Source organism: Ornithorhynchus anatinus, chromosome 20 (genome assembly GCF_004115215.2).
Source record: "Ornithorhynchus anatinus isolate Pmale09 chromosome 20, mOrnAna1.pri.v4, whole genome shotgun sequence".
In the NCBI taxonomy this organism is placed as follows: Eukaryota; Metazoa; Chordata; class Mammalia; order Monotremata; family Ornithorhynchidae; genus Ornithorhynchus; species Ornithorhynchus anatinus.
The window spans coordinates 30238295-30257154 of NC_041747.1; the positions used below are offsets into that span (position 1 = coordinate 30238295).

Consider the following 18860-nt stretch of genomic DNA (forward strand, 5'->3'; position numbering starts at 1 on the left):
CCAGAGGTCAAGGCCCCGGGGGTGAGGGGTGAGGGGGCAGGACACTGTTCTCGTCTGTCCGCCTCCCCCGATCAGACCGTAAGCCCGTCAAACGGCAGGGACCGTCTCTATCTGTTGCGGACTTGTTCATCCCAAGCGCTTAGTCCAGTGCTCTGCACATGGTAAGCGCTCAATAAATACTACTGAATGAATGACACGTGGCCGGGTCGGGGCGGGACCGGCCGAGGGAGCGCGGGCCCCGGGTGCGACAGTCGGTGCTGGGTCCCGGCGAGGCGGGGGGGACAAAGGGGCGGCGGGAGCGTCCAGGGTCCGCTCCGTCCCGCCGGGTCCGGCCGGGTCCGGGGAGGCGGGGGGCGGGGCGGGCTCCGTGGGGGGCGGGACCGGACGGTCCCTCGAGCGGCTCCCGCCCCGCCCCCGGTCCCGCCCCCGCCCCCGCCGAAGTTTACTCCGTAACAAAAGGGAGCGGGAGAGCGAGGGGAAGGAAGGGCGAGAGGAGCGCGGAGGAGCGGGCCCCGCACCCCCCGGACCCCGCGGACCGGCCCCCCGCCCCCCATGGCCCCGCCGCCGGGCGCCCAGCTGTCCCACCCGAGCCGGGTCTGAGCCGGGACCCCAACCGGGATGGAGCCGCCGCCGCCATCGGAAGCCTGAGCGGTTGAGGGGGCCCGGGTGGGCGACCCCTTCCTCCCCTCCACGGCCTGGTCCGCGGTGCCTGGGCCGAGCCCCCCACCCCGGAGCCCGGCAGCGGCCCGCGGCGGGACCGGACCGGGGGCAGAAGGACCGGCCCGGCGGAAGGACCGGACCCACGGAGGGACCGGTCCGGGGGAAGGAGCGGACCGGGGGGAGGTGAGCTGGGGTAGCCACCCCCCCCCCCCCCCCGGGCCCCCGGGACCATGGCGGACGGGGCGCCGCGGGCCCGGGCCCCCCTCTACCGCAGCGTGTCGTTCAAGCGTCTGGAGCGCTGGAGCGGGGGGCCGACCCCCGGCGGGGGCCCGACCCCGGGCGGCGGGGCCCGCGAGGACCCGCCCCCCCGGCGCGGGGTGTCCAAGCTGTCCACGGTGCCGCCGGCCGCCCCGGGGGGCCCCCGGAGCCCCCTCTCGCCTTCGGTGCGCCGCCTCTCCCGGCGCTTCGACGCCGCCCGCCGCCCGGTCCCCCCGCCGGCCCGGGCACCGACCGGGGACCCGGCCCGGGGCTCCCCCAGCGACGACGAGCCGGACCGGCCGGGTGAGCCGGAGGACGGGCCCGCGGGCTTCCCCCGAGGGGGCGGCCCGGAGTCGGGGGGCCACTGGCCCAGCGTCACCGAGATGCGGAAACTGTTCGGCGGGGAGAGCCCCGGTCGGCGGGGGCCGGCGCGGGAGCCGGCCGGAGCCCCGGGAGCCGGGCCCGCCCAGGACGACGCCCCCGGGTCCCCGGCCCGCTCCCCCGGGTCCCGGTCCGGGTCCGGGTCCCCCGAGCCCGCGGGGCCACGGCGACGGCGGCGGCCGCGGCGGCCGCGACGGCGGCGGGGAGATGGTTTGCATTCTTCGCATAGCTCGCCCGGCCCGGCCGCCTCCGGCCCCTCGGGCCCCTCCCGCTCCTCCCGCTCCTCCTCCTCCGCCTCCTCCGCCTCCTCCCGCGCGGCCGGTCGAGCCGGCGACCAGTCCGGGGACCGCTCCGACGACGACCACGACGACCCCGGGCCCGGGACCCCCTCCCCCGACGGCTCCTCGGCCGACGACGCCCCGGGCCGGCCGGACGGACGCCGGGACCGGCCGGACGGACGCCGGGACCGGCCGGACGGACGCCGGGACGCCGGGCGCCCGCGTTCGGCCCGCAGGAGGAGGAAGGAGGCGGAGGCGGCGCGGGGAGCCCGCACCCGCGGCTCGGACAGCGATGGGCTGAGCCCGGCGGGGACGGAGCCCCCCGGCCGGGCCCGGAAAGGGGGACCCCGGGACCCGGACTCCTGGGACCCGCCGTCCGGCCCCCCGACGCAGCCACCGGGCCGGACCATGGCCGAGGGCGGCGGCTTCCCTCGGGGCTGCGGGGCCGCGCTCCCCCTGGTCTCCCGCGTGGCCAGGGTGACCATCCCGCCCCTCCTGCCGGGGCCCGGGCCCGGGCCCGGGCCCTCCCGCGCCGGCGCCCGCCACTCCAGCGCCGAGGCCCCGAGGGACGGAGAGGCGGACGCGGCGGGCCCGTCCCGCCTCCGCCGCTCCCCCAGCTTGGGCTTGGGAGACGGCCCGCTCCGGCCGCAGGTCCAGCCCCAGCCCCGGCTGCAGACGGCCGCGGGGCTCCTGGCCGCCCGGGCCACGGCGCCCAAGCAGCGCAAATCGCTCTCCAACCCCGACATCGCCTCGGAGACGCTGAGCCTGCTGAATTTCCTGCGCGCCGACCTGTCCGAGCTGAGGGTCGGCCGGAGGGGCGGAAGGCAGGGACCCCCCTCGGGGCGGACCAGCCCCGCGGCCGTCGGCCCGGACCGGAGCCCCGGGCCCGGGCCGGGCCGAGCGGGGCCGGCCGGCCGCCCCTCCCTGAAGGACCTGACGGCCACGCTGCGCCGGGCCAAATCCTTCACCTACCCGGACGCTCCGGCCCCGCGCCGGCTCCGTCCGCAGAGCGGCCTGCAGGCCGGCACCTACGAGCTGCTCCTGGCCGGTCCCGCCCGGCGGGAGGACCCCGGGGACCGGGGCGATGACCCGGACGGGCTGCCCCTGCCCGTCCCCGACCGCTACGTCCGGGAGGCCCAGCAGGTCTTCGAGAACATCAACCGGATGGGGTTGGCCGCGGCCCCCGACGAGGAACCCACGGCCGCCGTCGGGGAGCTCCCGGACCGGGGCCCCGGGCCCGGCCGCTCGGACGGCGCTCCCCGCCGGAGGTCGCTGGACGAGCTGTCCGGCCACGAGTCCAGCCTGACGGACGAGGGCATCGTGACCGAGCCGGAGACGCCGCCCCCGGCCAGGGGTGCGGGCAAGGGCCTGGGGCCCGCGGGCGCCTGGCGGGCCGGGGGAGCCGCCCCGGAGGACAGGCGCCGCTCTCCGGTCGTCGCCCTGGAGCCGGCCGACGGGGGCCCCGAGCCCCCGGACCCTCCGTCCACCCCGGGCGCCCTGCGGCGGCGGCGGAAGGGCCCCTCGGCCGGGCTCGCCGGCCCCGACGGGGGCCCCGGGGAGCCGCTCCGCTCCCTCAGCGACCCGATGCCCCACCGGGGCGACCCCGCCGCCCGCCTCCTCGACTCCCTGGAGGCGACCGACGCCCCCGCCGCCTCTTCGGGGGCGGCTGGCCACCCTGCCGGCGCCCCCGACGGCCCCCGGGCCCCCGCCGCCCGCCAGGGCGCCCGCTCGACGGCCAAGAAGAAATCGTTGAGCGATCCGAGCCGCCGCGGGGAGCTGATCGGGGCTGGGGTCCGCGCCCTCGGGGCCCCCATCCGCGAGGTGGAGCCCGGCGTCCCCACGTCCGGCGGCGAAGCCCCCCCGGACGGAGGCCCGGCCCCGGGACCGGCCCCCCTCGGCGTCGGGAGGCGTTCGGGGGGACTGTGCCCCCCGCAGCGGGAGCTCGGGCCCGGCTCGGGGCCCGGCCGGGGGCCCGGGCCTTGCCGGGCCCCGCCGCCGCCACCCAACAGACATGTCCGCCACGCCAGCGAACCGGCCTTCGTGCCCCTGACCACCACCGAGCCGCCGTCGGGCAGGCCCCGCGCCCCCGCCGCCGTCCATCCGCCCTCGCTGGAGGCCGTCACCCAACGCTACATGATGGCCCTCGGTTCCAGGGACCCCCCGCCCGCCGGCCCTTCCGGCCCCGCCGAGGATCCTCGCCCTCCGCCACCCCAAGCTGGCCCCGTCCCCTCCGAGCCCGGCCCCGCCGCCGGCAAGAGCCAGGGCAAGCCGCGAGTGGTGAGTGTCCGCGGGGGTGAGGGTCGCGTCTCCCCCGGCGACTCGAGCCCTAACCACAGGCGTCCGGGGTTTCCGCCCCCGGCGGATGCCCCAACCGGGCCTGGGCCCTGGGGCCTGTCCGGTCCTGGAGGGAAGCCGGTTTTGTCCGTGGCGGGCGGGATGCATCCGCGGGAGCTGGCAAACAAGGGTACCTGGGGGCGGTCGTCGCTGGGTTCCCCCTGAACTTTTCTCCCGCACTCATTGGCTGCCGCCGCCTTCATTCATTCAGTTGTATCTATTGAGTGCTTACTATGTGCAGAGCACTCTACTAAGCGCTCAGAATGGACAGTTGGGCAACAGATAGAGACCAACCCTGCCCAATGACGGGCTCACGGTCTAAACGGGGGAGCCTTCTCCCCAAAAGCTCCTCTCTTCTCTATTAGCTGCCGGCCCCGGGGATGCGTTCTCCCCAGACTCAGCTTTCTGGGGCGTGAATTTGGTTTGGTTGGTTTGGTGGGTCCCTCCCTTCGGTCCTCCGGAATGGTCGACCCCCACATCCCGGGTGCCCGCTCTTCTGCCCGCCGTCTGCCTCTGAGCTCAGGGTCTGGAGTTGGACATTCTCCCACCAGTGAGGCCCCGGGTGGAAGAGGCTCTGCCGGGTAGCCATTCTCTGAGTCACGTCGGTCGCTTCACCTATGCTCTCTTCCCCACCTCGGGGGTGGAGGCTGATTGCCTTGGGTCAGCTCCCGCTTAACAAGACCAGGGGCGGCAAGTGGTTCTGAGGACCGGGGTGAACTTGGAAAAGTTCCATCAACACCCGATCTTCCCGGGACTGTGGGAAGGGGAGAGAGAAAGTGCCGGAGTGGAGAAGGGAGGGGGGAAGGGGACAGTGGGAGAAGGCGGGCTTTTTCACCGAAAGACGGGAACTGGAGACGTGGGTAACGCCCAGGAAGGAGCTGGAAGACATCTGGTTCAGGGGCCGCGGCTGTGGGGGAATGGAAGGGACAGGAAGACAGTTTAAACCCATGAGACCGCCCCCCCCCCCCCGAGTGACTCCGCCCAAGACCAGTCCAGGACCCTGTCTCCGACAGGGGCCCCAGAACGCTAGGAGGAACTCTGTGTGATTCCCTGACTGGACACCGACCTCATGGCCAGGGATGGACGATCCAACACCCCTGACTCTCCCCCAGTGACCCAGCATGGACTACCCTACACCCCCTTTACTCTCTCTTCTCCATTCCCGACTTTCCCCAGTGACCCAGCACAGACCCTCTAACACCCCTGCCTCTCCCCTTTTCATTCCTGACCCCCCCCCCGTGTCCCAGTACAGACCCTCTAACACCCCTGACTCTTCCCGCTTCATCTCTGACACCCCCAGTGACCCAGCATGGCCCATCCAACCTCCCAAAAGCAAAACAGCACGGGCTCAGTGAACAACAGACATACGGGCACAAGAAACGGTCTTGTGTGTGGCCTTGGGATGGTGCTTGTGCGTGCGTGTATGTGGGAGTGTGTAAGAGGGAATTTGGGAGGTTCCTGTAGGGTAAGACAGGGCCCCGGCCTAGTGACTTTTCCCCCACTCCCCCCGCCCCGGCATCTCCCAGACCAGGCCTGGGAATGGGTGGTGGGGCCCAGGCCCGAACCGGCAGGATTTAGACCATCCTTCATCCTGTGCAGACCCGTCTTTAATAGGAGAGGTGCCCATCTGCCCCCTTCCGTGTCTCTCTCCGTGTCACCCCGGGTCTCTCTGGGTCTCTGCCTCTTCCTGAGGCATCCTGCTGATATCTGGGGCCTCGTGAGCTACATCTTACCCGTTCGCCTGTCTGAGCGGTAAACCGTACGGCCCGATTCCCGCTCAGACCCTCGCCGCGTGGGCCCGAAAAGGAAACTGGAGGTGGGGGAGGAATGAGGGGTCAGGGGTGAGTTCCCAGGGTACTCCTGCCCCGGCACCCCTCCCCACACCCCGAGATTCCCCACCCTCCCCAGCATCAATTCGGCTCCCGTCTCCCCCCTCCACCCCTCTCGGCCTGGCCCCTGCCCCCTCCCCCACCCGGGCCCGCAGTTTCCCATGGAAACCGTCCCGGTCCAGGACGAGAAGGAGGAATTTTCGGCTCCAGAAAATCTATAATTAAACATCTGGCGCGGGCAGAGCGCAGGGGAGTGCCGGGCGGGGGAGGGGCAGGGGGAGGAAAGGCCAAGAGGAGGCTCTGCCCTGGCGCTGAAGGACGCTCATCCCCCCCTCCCCGACGGCTCCCCCCAACACACACACCCGGTACCTCGCGGCTCCCCGCTGGTGGACCGGCCTGGACCCCAATCCACCCGCCCACCTGGGTCCGGGTGGGAGAGCGGGTCATAGCAACCCTCAGATAATCCAGAAACTTCGATGAAGCCAGGAGTTGCCCCCTGCCGCTCGAGCTGAGATTTTTGGAGGTATTGAGCGGGGCAGTCCGTACCTTGGCCAGACCTATGTCCCCAGCAGGGCCCTGGCTGACCGGCCTGCTCCCAGCCCGGCGCCCGTGCCCGCATGGGACGGGGCAGGAATTAGGTTGAGAAGAAAAGTCATGGGAATGGGGCCAGAGGCGAGCGGGGGAGGGAAACAGGCTGTCAGGGCCTGGGAACCCGCTGAAGCCCCTGAGCCCTCCCGGGAATGCCGCTTCCTCCTACACCAGCTGCACCGCCGGCCTGGCCTCTGTCTGCTCGGCCTCCACGCGCTCAGCCTCCACCCCCGCTGACCTGGCTCTGGGTTGAGCTGTGGCGGACCCCGGATTCCCGGGGTCCAGTCCAGTATTCCCGCGATGGCCGGGACCCAAAAACGGCCCCCGAGGGAGTGGTTCGTGGGGCGATTCTGGCTCATCCTGGCCTAGGGGGTGGTCAGTCTAAACCTCCCTGGGGAGTGGAGGGTGTGGTGACTCCCCCCGGCCCCCCCGGCCCTCTTTAGTACATGGGGAACACTCCTCCTGCAGCCTCAATCTACGGTACTAAACTCCTGGAGCTCCCATCCAGGAGCTGTCTCTTGAGGGGGGCGGAGCGGGGGGTATGGGACGCTTTTGGCTCAGAGTCCAGGATTCCCCTTCTTCTCTCCCCCTTCCCTCCCCTTCTGAGTGAAGGAGAAAGAGGTCAGCGGGCGAGGGTCAGCTGGGATTTCCTGTTTATGCTTTCCCAGGCCGGTCAGCCCCTTCCCACCGCTGGGGGAGGGGGTGGGAGGAGGAGGGATGAAGGGGAGGGGAGACTTCGTGGCCCTCTCTATGGGGAAGTGTAGACTCTCCATCCCTAAACTGTGTCACCGTGACCCTCGGAGGATTCAGATACACACACACACATACACAGTGTCTCTCAGGAAGTTGACGATGTTGGTATTTGTTAAGCGCTTACTACGTGCCGAGCACTGTTCTAAGCGCTGGGCAGTTCTAAGTCGTTTGCCTCCTTCGTGTTCTACACCCCATCCTCTCCCCCAGACGAACCTTCCTGGTCGTCGGTGCAAGTTCAGTTCCACCCCGTCTCTGCCTGCCTCTACTTCCCCTCTTCTCTCCCCTGCTCCCTCCGTCCTGATTCCTGGATGAGAGTGGGGAAAGCAGATGTGTGGTCTCCTGCCGGTGGCGCAGTGTGAAGAGCAGGAGGACGAGGGGTCCCAAACTCTAATGCTTGGCTCCTACTCCCCGACCCTCCCCCCTCCCCCGAGCTGCCAAAAGATACTTGTACCGAGGGAGGAGTGAAAACGCCTTCTCCGGAACATCTCAGAACTGCTCACCAGCCTGTCTGGCCTGGAGGCAGGGGCATAGGCTTTTTGAGCCCTTGAAGGCTCTTCCATCCCCGAGGGTTCTAAAATCTGTAGTTTGACCAAATTGATCTAGACATAAATTTGAGTCTCCCCACATCCACACCCAACTGGGTCTGCCCTTTCAATTGACAGCCAGTGGAGGACCGGGATGGTGTCTTCTCCTCCCTCTGGTCCTTCCCAGGGCCCAGTCCAGGGTTCTGCAGAGCATTCAACTGATCCTGTCGATCGGCCGAGTAGTCATGGGAGGCTTCCCGGAGGAGGAAGCATTCCCAGAACACCTTTGGGGTTGGAGCTGGGGAGGTCCTTCCCCTTGGAACGTGGAACCACTGGTCAGTGGTTCGTGGTCACCAGGCATGGTCAGGTGTTGGGGGTGGAAGGAGAGGAGATGCTCTCTCGCTGCATCCATGGGAGGGTAGTGGGCCCGGATGCAGTGTGCTGACCATAATTGAGAATCAGCAGCAGTGCCTGGAGGGTGGGGAGGCTCCTGCTCCCTCTGGCCGAGCGGCTAGGAAACCTCTGGGGAGAATCCGGGGCGGGGATGGGGAGGAAGCCTGCTCCGCTGGGATTGGGAAGTGAGGGAGGAGCTACAGGATCACATGGTTGTCTCGTTCGCCGAAGCTGCCTGTGCCTGTGTCGAAGGAGGGAGGGAAGCACCAGTCCAAAAGGCAGATAATACAATTCCGGGGCCGGAGAGGCGGCTGGAGATGGTAAAGTCCCGTGAGAGCAGGGACTGGATCGACCAACTTTACTGTTCTGTCCCGCTCTCTTAGTACGGCGCTCAGTACACCGCGAACGACAGGCTGCACAGGGGCAGTTTAGGGATGAGCTTCGCCTAGTCCAAAAATGCGCTAATAGTCCGGAGTTGGTTGGTTGTAGTTTCCCGGAAAACCCCCTCGGGGGTTGGATCCGGGGAAGACTCAGGAGGGTTTTCTCTTTCTACATTTGAATTTTATTTTCTCTTTAAGGAGCCAAAGGGCCCCCCCTACTCAGCTCCAGCCCCGAGCCCGAAGTCACCGCTCCCCCGGCAGCGCGGGCAGGGTCCAGGTGGACCCGGGAATGTAACGGGACAGATTTTGGGGATACTGAGGCAGGGTTTTTGTGGAGGGGAGGGTCCAGATGGGCCTCCCACCCATCTGTCCCCGCCTATTTTGCCTTGTTTTTCCTGAAGACAGCGGGCCACCCGTTGTCAGTCCTCGCAACGGCAGTGGAAAAGGACGGAGTGGCTTAGACGACTTGGGGCCAATCTGGCCTAATACAGATGTCATTTTTCCCAAATACCCACCCCCATACAATCCTCTGCCCACAGCAGGCAACCAGGAGAGTTCTCTGGCCAGTACGGGGCTCTTCTCAAAGTAGGCGCTCGATAAATAGTGATGAAAGGCTATCTTAATCAATCAGTCGTATTTATTGAGCACTTACTTGCGGAGCCCTGTTCTAAATGCTTGGGGGAGTACAGTAGAATTAGACACGTTCTCAGCACTTACGGAATTCACAGGAAGACAGACACCAAAATCAATTGCAGGTGCCAGGAAGCGGGAAAAGAAAGATGTATCTATGATGTAGTGTTTAAATGACAGGGTAATTGCTAAGGAGGTTGTGGGTATGCAAGTGTTTGATTGGTGCCCGAATGCTGAAGTGGCCGTCGTGGGGGTATAATTTGAGGAGAAGAGGGATTACTCAAATTTGGAGCGGATGAAGCTGGGGAGAACTGGCCTCTGGTGGTTGTGAAGGGGGAGGGAGTTTCAGACAAGGGAGAGGGATCAATCATTCAACCAATCAATGGCATTTATTGAGCACTCATTATGTGCAGGTCATTGTACTTTTCGTTTGGAAGAGTACAGTACAAGAAAATTAGCAGGCACGTTCCCTTCCCACCACGAGTTTACAGTCTAGAGTAATGTGAGCTAGAGATTTATGACAAGAGATGAGAAAGAGGCATAGGGAGTAGGTCGATTAGCACTTGGATTTGTACCCTTTATTCACCCCTTCCTCAGCTCCTCAGTGCTTATATACACAGCCGTAGTGTATTTATTGATATTATTATTAATAATGATGGCATTTTTAAGCACTTACTATGAATCCAGCTTGTTCCAAGAGCTGGGGAAGATACAAGATAATCAGGTCAGACACAGTCCCTGCCCACAGAGGGCTCAAAATCTAAGTAATAGGGGCAACAGGTATTGAATTTCCATTTTGCAGATGAGGGAACTGAGGCACAGAGAAGTGAAATGACTTGTCGAAGCAAACAAGTGGCAGAGCTGGGATAAGAACCCAGGTCCTCCGACTTCTGGGCCAGTACTCTATCCATCAGGCCAAAATGCTTCTCAGTGTCCATTAATATCTGTATCCCTCTCTGTTGTGGGCGGGGAGCGTGTCTACCAACTCTGTTGTACTCTTCCAAGGGCTTAGCACGGTGCATAGCACAAAGCAAGTGTTCAATAAATACGATTGATTGGTTGATTGATTGTTTTGAGGGGAAGGAAGGGTGAGAGCTGGAGGGGAGTGGGAGAAGAGAGTGGAAAACAAGGAGGGAGAGAGAGAACTGTTGAGTGCCTTAATGCCAGGATGTAGGGAGAAATGGGAAACCACTGGGAGGATTTTAGAAAAATGATCTGGGTGGCAGAGTGAAGTATGAAAGCAGCGTGGCTTAGTGGATGGAGCACGGGCCTGGGAGTCAGAAGGCCATGGGTTCTAATCCCGGCTCTGCCACGTGTCTGCTGTGTGACCTTGGGCAAGTCACTTCACTCCCCTGGGCCTCAATCACCACTTCTGTAAAATGGGGATTAAGGGTGTGAGTCCCACTGTGGGACAGGGACTGTGTCCAATCCGATTAACTTGTATCGACCCCAGCGCTTAGAATAGCGCTTGGCACACATTAAGCACTTAACAAGCCTATCCTCAGTCAATGCTAGAAATGCCAGCGGGGGCGACCGTTTCCAAGATCTTAGTGACTCTGGCCGAGGTCCCACGGCCTCGGCGCCTTGTTTCTCTCCGACTCCTGCCCCCCCGGCCTCCCCCATGCCCCCGCCGGATCCGCCTGGGCAGTGGTCGGGTGGTGTGGGTGGTGGTCGAGCGGCGATGCCGGCTCTGGCATTTGTGCCTGAAACCAAGCCGCGGAGAAATTCCCTCCTCCTTCTCCCCTCCCCCTCCCGCCCCATCCTCTCCTCCCGTTTCCCCTCCGTTTTCCTCTTTCCTCCTCCTCCCCTCCCCTTCTTTTCTTCCATTCCTCTTCCCCCTCCCTTCTTTTTCCCTCTCTCCCCTCCTCCCTCCTTTTCTCCTTCCTTTCCTCTTCTCCCCTCCCCTCTTCTTCCCCCCCCTCCTCTCCTCCACACCTCCCCTCTTTTTCTTCTTCTTATCCTCTTCTCTCCTCTTCTTTCCCCCTCTCTTCTCCCTCCCCTCCTCTTCTTTTTCCTTTCCTCTTCCCCCTCCCCTCTTTTTCCCTCTCTCTCCCCTCTTCCCCTCCTTTTCTTCTTCCCTTCCTCCTCTCCCCTCCTCTCTTCCCCTCCTGTTCTTCCTTTCCTCCTCCCCCCTCCTCTTCTCCCCTGCTTTTCTTCTTCCTTTCCTCTTCCCCCTTCTTTCCCCCCCTCCTTCTTTCCTCCGCACCCCCCTCTTTTTCTTCTTCCTATCCTCTTCTCCCCTCCCCTCTTCTTCCCCCCCTCGCTTCTCCTTCCCCTCCTCTTCTTTTTCCTTTCCCTTTCCCCTCTTCCCCTCCTTTTCTTCGTCCTTTCTTCCTCTCCCCCCTCTTCTCCCCTCCTTATCTTCTTTCTTTCCTCCTCTCCCCCCCCTTCTTTTCTCCCTCTCTCCTCCCTCCTCTCCTCCCCTCCTCTTCTTTTTCTTTTCCTCTTCCCCCTCCCCTCTTTTTCCCTCTCTCCCCTCCTCCCCTCCTTTTCTTCTTCCTTTCCTCCTCTCCCCTCCCCTCTTCTCCCCCCCTTCCTCGGCCTCTCCCCTCCCGTCCTGTCCCCTCCCCGCCCCCTTCCCCCCTCCTTCCTCGGAGGTTTCGCAGTGGGAGCCCGGGGTGGGGAGGGGGGGTCTGTCCCTCCGCCGTTTTGGCGGCGGTAGAGGAATTTCGGTGGAAAAGCTAAAAGCGGCCCGGACCCGGGCGGCTATAAATAGCTCCCGCGGCGGGGCCGGGGTGGGGACAAGGGAGGGGGTGGGGGCGGGAGGGGGCAGAGGAGGTGTGGTGGGGGGGTCTCAACTGAGTTTTCCACCCGACTCTGCTGTGTCGGGGACGGCTCCGGGCGAGGGGCGTCGTCTGGGGGCAGTGGAGCCGCCGGTCCGGGCCACTGGGACCCGGGAGTTTGGAAACATGTGAGTGTCCGGTCCTGTCCCGCCCCCAGCCCACCCACCCACCCCCTGCCTCTGCGCCCCTCCAGCTCCTCCCCTGCCCCTCCCCTGACCGGGGGACCCCCCTCCGTCTCTCCCCTTTCCCCCCCCCCCCCGCCCCCGCGACCCTCTACCCCTGTGCCCCGTCCCTCACTAGCCCCGGCCTGCAGGGATTTCTCCCAGGCTATTAGACTGGGTGGCCGCCTTCTGGCTCCCGGGTGGTGGGGTCGTGCTGGACGCCACGCCCCACCCCTTCTCCTCCCTCCCCCCGCCCCTCGCCCCCGGGACCGGTCTGCAGCAGGAGGGATTTCGGTTTGACTGAAGGAAGAGATCGATGGGGAGATCCCGCCGGATCCGTCGGTGCTGCTGTCCTAGATTTCTAATCTGGTGTTTTGGATTGTTATTATTATTAGTATTATTATTATTACCACCACTCCTTCCTTCCACAGCATAATGGCCCCGGAGTTTGGGCTGCTTTCGGTGGGGGTCCCTGAGGCCCATCTCCTGGGCAGGGCAGGGCAGGGCAAGGCAGGGCAGGGCAGGGGAGAAGCCTGAGTGCAGTAGAGCCGTGTGTTTGGCCGAGGGGGGTTGCCTGCAAGGAACCCTTTCCCCGCCTCGGCTTTATCCGGAAGACTTCTTGGAGGGGGAGCCGTGAGGAGGGATTGGGATGAGGTCGGGAAAGGGCGGGTAGCCTGACTGGTGGTCAGGCCAGGACGCTGTCTGGGGGCCTGTGATCCCGGACCGGACGCGGCGGGGGGCTGGGGTTCCCGCTCCCTGCACCCCATAGGAGGGGAATCGGGGGGCAGGAGAGAGGGAGAGGCAGGAGGGAACAGGAGAGACAGATCTGTCCATCTGCCCGACCAACGAAGTTGTCACCGTAGGCCGCCACCCTCCCCAGCAAGGTCGGCGCCCCGTGGCAGTGGGGCCTTGGAGGGAGGGGGATTGTCGGGAGCCTGGCGTGGGCCAGGGTCTGGAGCCATGGGCCGGGGTCTGGGGGCGCCGGGAAGGGGCTGGGGGAAGGGCTGTTGGGGCGCTGTGCGGGGTTGAGCCATCTGGAAAGCCCGGCTCTTGGCTGGAGCCAACATGATGAAAACAGGCTCCAAACTTGCCATATTTGGAGAAAGAAACACTCCTGGGGCAGCGGGGAGGGGGTGCGGGGGGTGGGGCGGGGGGAGCTGAGTCTGATCGCCCAGCGCAGCCCCGGAGCGCGCCTGCCCCCAGACCCTCGGACCCTTTCCTCCTCCCCTCCCCTGGCCTCCCTCCCACCGCCCCCACCTCCCCAAGCCCCAGGCCGGATACCAGACCCTCTTCTCTCTGTGTGCAACAGCTCTGTGCTGTCTAAGATCAAGTCTCTGCTCCCACTTTGATGAGGGGGGGAAGGGGAGGAGCTGTACACACACACGCACACACACATTCTGTCTGATGGGGGGAGGCAGGACACACACACAAACTCTTAGGGCTGCCTGTCTGATGGAGGAGATGGGGCCTGTAAACACACACACACACACACAAACATTCTGTCTGGTGAAGGAGACAGGACGTACACACACAAACACATAGGTTGCCAGCCTGATGCAGGAGACAGGGTGCATACACACACACACACACAACACACACACACACTCTGATAGGGGAAACAAGACACACAAACACATAGGACTGTCAGTCTAATGGGGGAAACAGGGCACGTATACACACCCACACATTCTGTCAGATGGAAGAGGCAAGACACACACACACACACACAGCTGGGAGCCTGAGGGTAGGATGAGGACCAGGCCTGGGTAGGGGGATTTTTATTTTTAATGGTATTAGTTACATGCATATTTGTATCCAATACTGTTCTGAGCACTGGGGTAGATACAAGTTAATTAGGTTGGGCTCAGTTCCTGTCCCCCTTGGGACTCACAGTCTAAGTAGAAGGGAGAACAGGAAAACTGAGGAACAGAGAAGTGAAGTGACTTGCCCAAGGTCACAGAGCAAGTAATTGACAGAGCCAGGAATAGAACTCAGATCCTCTTACTCCCAAACTCATGCTCTGTGCACTAGACCAACCTGCTATGTTGGAGAAACGGTCGGGGGAATTACCGGCCAGGGAAGCAAAATGATTAAAACCCATGTTTGGCCTGAATTATCCAGATTTTGAAAACTGCATTGCTTCTGTCATCTATCTTGAGCCTTCTCTCCCCACCACTGTTGGGAGAGAAGTGAGCGGGTAATTTTGGTAGGGCCAAATGCCAGTAGTTGTGGTTTTCACAAAACTGATTTCACCTACCAGGGGTCAGATCACAGGTCACATCACAAGTCAGAGGAAAATGTCCCTTTGCAGCAGGAGGGATTGCAGAAAGACACACGAACTGCCTGACAGCCAGGAGAGGATTAGACTGGAAAGAGCTCTTTGTTTCAGGAGATTTGTTGGGAAGGAGGTGGCCCTGTCTCTTCTGAATGCAGGGGACTGGACTGAATGACCTCTTGAAGGTCTACCAGATTCTGGGGACTTGATTTCTAATGAAAGCCAGGCAGTGGGAGCCACTGTTTAGGCTGGATTTTTTGAAGCTCCAGTGGGCAGGGATTGGGTCTACCAACTCTGTGGTACTGTATCTTCCCAAGGACTTAATACAGTGCTCTGCACACAATAACCACTCAATAAATATACTTGATTGATGGCTTGGTAATCTATGTCCGGTGAGGAGAGGGCCAGAAAAGGACTGGGGTCAGGGCCGGGGTTGTGAGTGGTTCGTTGAGGGTCCCTAGTGTGTGGGGAGGAGGGCTCAGCCACGGAATAGGGGAGCAGGGCTGTGCTTTCTCCCCTGGGGATCTCAACTCTGGCACACGGAGTTCTTTCCTGCCAGAACCGAGAAGGTCCTAGAGGTTTGGAAACTGGAAGGCCGGAGAGGGCTCTAATGCTTCCACTTTCGGGAGGATTAGGGGACCAGGTCATTTTTCTAAAAAAATTCAGTCTATGTCTCCCCTCCCCTCGAGAACCTCCAGTGGTTGCCCATTCACCTCCACATCAAGTAGAAACTATGGCTATGTACATAAGTGCTCTGGGGCTGGGAGAGGGGATGAATAAAGGGAGCAAGTCAGGACGACACAGAAGGGAATGGAAGAAAAGAGGTTTTAGTCAGGAAAGGCCTTTTGGAGGCAATGTGCCTTAGTGAGGCTTCGAACGTGGGGAGAGTAATCGTCTGTCAGTTTTGAAGAGGGAGAGCGTTCCAGGCCAGAGGCAGGAGGTAGGCGAGAGGTTGGAGGTGAGGTAGAGTGAGGTCGAGGTACAGCGAATAGGTTGGCATTAGAGGAGTGAAATGTGAGGGCTGGGTTGTAGTAGGAGAGTAGTAAGGTGAAGTATGTGGGGACAAGGTGATTGAATACTTTAAAGCTGATGATAAGGAGTTTCTGTTTGATGCGGAGGTGGGTGGGCAACTACTGGAGGTTCTTGAGGAGTGGGGAGATATGGACTGAACGTTTTTGTAGAAAGATGATCCGGGTAGCAGAATAAAGTATAGGCTGGGCTGCGGAGAGACAGGAGGCAGGAAGGACAGCAAAGAGGCTGATAAAGTAATCAAGGAGGGATAGGATAAGTGCCTGGGTTTGGATGGAGAGGACAGGACAGCGTTTAGCTATGTTGTGAAGGTTGAACCAAAAGGACTTAGTTATAGATACAATATGTGGGCTAAGAGGGAGAAAGGAGTCAAGGATAATGCCAAGGTTATGGGCTTGTGAGAAAGTAAGGATGGTGGTGCTGTCTACAGTGTTGGGAAAGCCAGGGGAAGAACAGGGTTTGGGTGGGAAGATGAGTTATGTTTTTGACATATTAAGTTTGAGGTGACGGCAGGACATCCAAGTAGAGATGTCTTGAAGGCAAGAGGAAGTGTGAGACTGCAAAGAGAGATCAGGGCTGGAGATCTAGATTTGGGAGCTCCTTGCCCTAGGCTTTAAAGCATTCTGTCACCTTGCCTCCTCCTATTTGACCTGGATGATTTCCTACTACAACCCAGTCAATCAATCAATCAATAGTATTCATTGAGCACTTACTATGTGCAGAACACTGTACTAAGTGCTTGAATGAGTACAATGTAACAGAGATGGCAGACATGTCCCCTGCCCACAAGAGCTTACAGTCCAGCCTGCTCACTTGGCTTTTCCAACGCCAACTTTCTGTGCCTCCATCTCATCCACCTCGCTACCGACCTTTTACCCACATCCTCCCTCTGGCCTGGAACTCCCACCCCCTACATATCTGACAGACCACCACTCTCCCCATCTTCAAAGCCTTATTAAAATCCCATCTCCTCCAAGAGGCCTTCCTCGACTAAGTCCTCATTTCCTCTACTCCCTCTCCCTTCTGTGTGACCCTTGCCCTTAGATCTGCACCTTCATTCAACCCGCCCTCAGATCCCACAGCATTTATATATCTATCCGGATTTATTTTCATATCTGACTCCCCCTCTAATTCAACTCTGTTCTATTGTACTCTCCCAAGTGTTTAGTACAATGCTCTGTACATAGTAAGCACTCATCAAATACCATTGATGATGATGATGATGATGATGATAAACTGTAAGCTCCTTGAGGCATGGAACATGTTGGGTGGTTTGGGCTGGGTCACTGGGCAGAGTCAGGGATGGAGAGGGGAGGGTTAGAGGGGTTGGATTGTTTGAGCTGGGCAGAGTGGCTTAGTGGACACAGCATGGGCCCGGGAATCAAAAAGTCATCGGTTCCAGAGCTTAGAACAGTGTTTGGCACATAGTAAGCATTCAACGAATACAATAATAATAATAAGCCTGGCTCCGCCACATGTCTGCTGTGAGATCTTAGGCAAGTCACTTCACTTCTCTGGGCTTCTTTAAAATGGGGATTAAGAGTTGAGCCCTATGTGGTACGGGGACTAGGTCCAACCAGAATATCCTGTATCTCCCCCAGTGCTTAGAAGAGTGCTTGGCACATAGTAAGCTCTTAACAAATATTGTAATAATAATTATTATTATTCATTCAATCATATTTATTGAGCACTTACTGTATGCAGAGCACTGTACTAAACACTTGGAAAGTATCATTCAGCATTTCAGCATTATTGCTGGCGTAAGGGCAGGGATGGAGAGAGGGGAGTGCTCTATCCCACTAGGCCTTCACCTATGATGGTGATCCGGCTAGAAGGCCGAACCCACCCCTTCCCTGCGGGGCAGGTTGTGATGCCCCCAGCCAGGAGTCCCGGGCAGCGGGAGGGAAGGGAGACATTGAGGGGAGGGCAGGTCGAGGCCCGAGGCTGATTGCGGGGCGGCCGGGGCTGTGGCACCCTTCGGGACCGGCACTGGGGGTGGTGGGCGGTGGACAGTGGGTGGTGATGGGTGAGTGGTGGGCAGTGGAGGGTGATGGGTGAGCAGTGAGCGGTGGGCGGTAATGGGTGGGTGGTGGGAGTGGGCTGTGATGGGTGGGGGTTGGGAGTGGGCGGTGATGGATGGGTGGTGGGCAGTGGGTGGTGACGGGTGGACAGTGGGCGATGGGCGGTGATGCGTGGGCGGTGGGCAGTGGGAGGTGATGGGTGGGTGGTGGGAGTGGGTGGTGATGGGTGGGTGGTGGGTGATGGGCTGTGATGGGTGGGTGGTGGGCATTGGGAGGTGATGGGTGGGCAATGGGCGATGACGGGTGGTGGTGGGCAGTGGAGGGTAAATGGTGGGCAGTGGGGTGTGATGGGTGGGAAGAAGCAGCGTGGCTCAGTGGAAAGAGCACGGGCTTTGGAGTCAGAGGTCATGAGTTCGGATCCCAGCTCTGCCACTTGTCAGCTGTGTGACTGTGGGCAAGTCACTTAACTTCTCTGGACCTCAGTTACCTCATCTGTAAAATGAGGATTAAGACTGTGAGCCCCATGTGCGACAACCTGATTCCCCTATGTCTACCCCAGCGCTTAGAACAGTGCTCTGCACATAGTAAGCGCTTAACAAATACCAACATTAACATTAACATTAAGTGGGCAGTGGGGTGTGATGGGTGGGCGGTGGGTAGTGGTTGGTGATGGATGGACGGTGGGCAGTGGGGGGTGGGCGGCGGGCGGGCCGGCCTCGCGGTCCCGCGCGGGCTGTTCCCATGGCGGTCCGCTCCACCCCCCCTCCGGCCCGCCCCCCTCGCCCAGATGAAATTCCAGCGAGGACGTCTCCCTGACAACGCCCGCGTTTCCCGGGCAACGGCCCCGCCAATCACGCCGCCAGCGCTGCTGGAGGAGGCCCAGGGGGCGGAGCCGGGGGGGGCGGGGGGAGGGGGAGGTCCGGGGGTCCGGGAGGCCGCGCTACGGTTTTTCCTTAAAATAATCTTAATAATAATGTTGGTATTTGGGAAGCGCTTACTATGTGCGGAGCACTGTTCTAAGCGCTGGGGGAGATACAGGGTCATCGGGTTGTCCCCCGTGAGGCTCCCAGTCTTCATCCCCATTTGACAGATGAGGGAACTGAGGCACAACTGAGGCACAGAGAAGTGAAGCGACTTGCCCATAGTCTCCCAGCTGACGAGTGGCAGATTTGGAATTCGAACCCACGACCTCCGACTCCCAAGCCCGGGCTCTTGCCACTGAGCCACGCTGCTTCTCTAAAATATAAAGAGCAAAATGCAGGGACGAGATGAGACCCGCCCCGCGGGGGTCTCCGGCATCGGGGGCAGCTGGGCCTGGGCTGTGCTGGGCCGGGCGCCTTTCAGGGCCGCCCTCGGGGCAAGGTCTCCCTCCCTCTGAGGATCCCTCCACCTCGCCTGGGAAACCTCCCTCCATCCCCACCCTCCTGGTCCATCCCACCCGGGCGGCCTCCCCCCCACTCGCCGCTCCACACCCCCCTCCCCACACTCTCATGAAGGGGATCGTCCCTTCGCCTTGCCCAGCTGGTCTGGACTTTGGGGACAGTCGTGAGGCCCAAGGAGTCAACTCCGAGATTCTCCTCTAC

General features: G+C 61.7%; 1 protein-coding gene across 1 annotated transcript in view; it reads left to right on the top strand.

The window, feature by feature from the left end:
• Positions 1-890: 890 nt before the first annotated feature.
• ARHGEF17 (Rho guanine nucleotide exchange factor 17) overlaps positions 891-18860 on the top strand; it is a 39955-nt gene continuing 21985 nt past the window's right edge. Inside the window, exons 1-4 of the mRNA XM_029048553.1 lie at positions 891-1509; positions 1627-4041; positions 4277-4337; positions 8577-8669. Coding sequence (XP_028904386.1) covers positions 891-1509; positions 1627-4041; positions 4277-4337; positions 8577-8669 — 3188 coding nt within the window. The remainder of the gene's footprint in view (positions 1510-1626; positions 4042-4276; positions 4338-8576; positions 8670-18860) is intronic.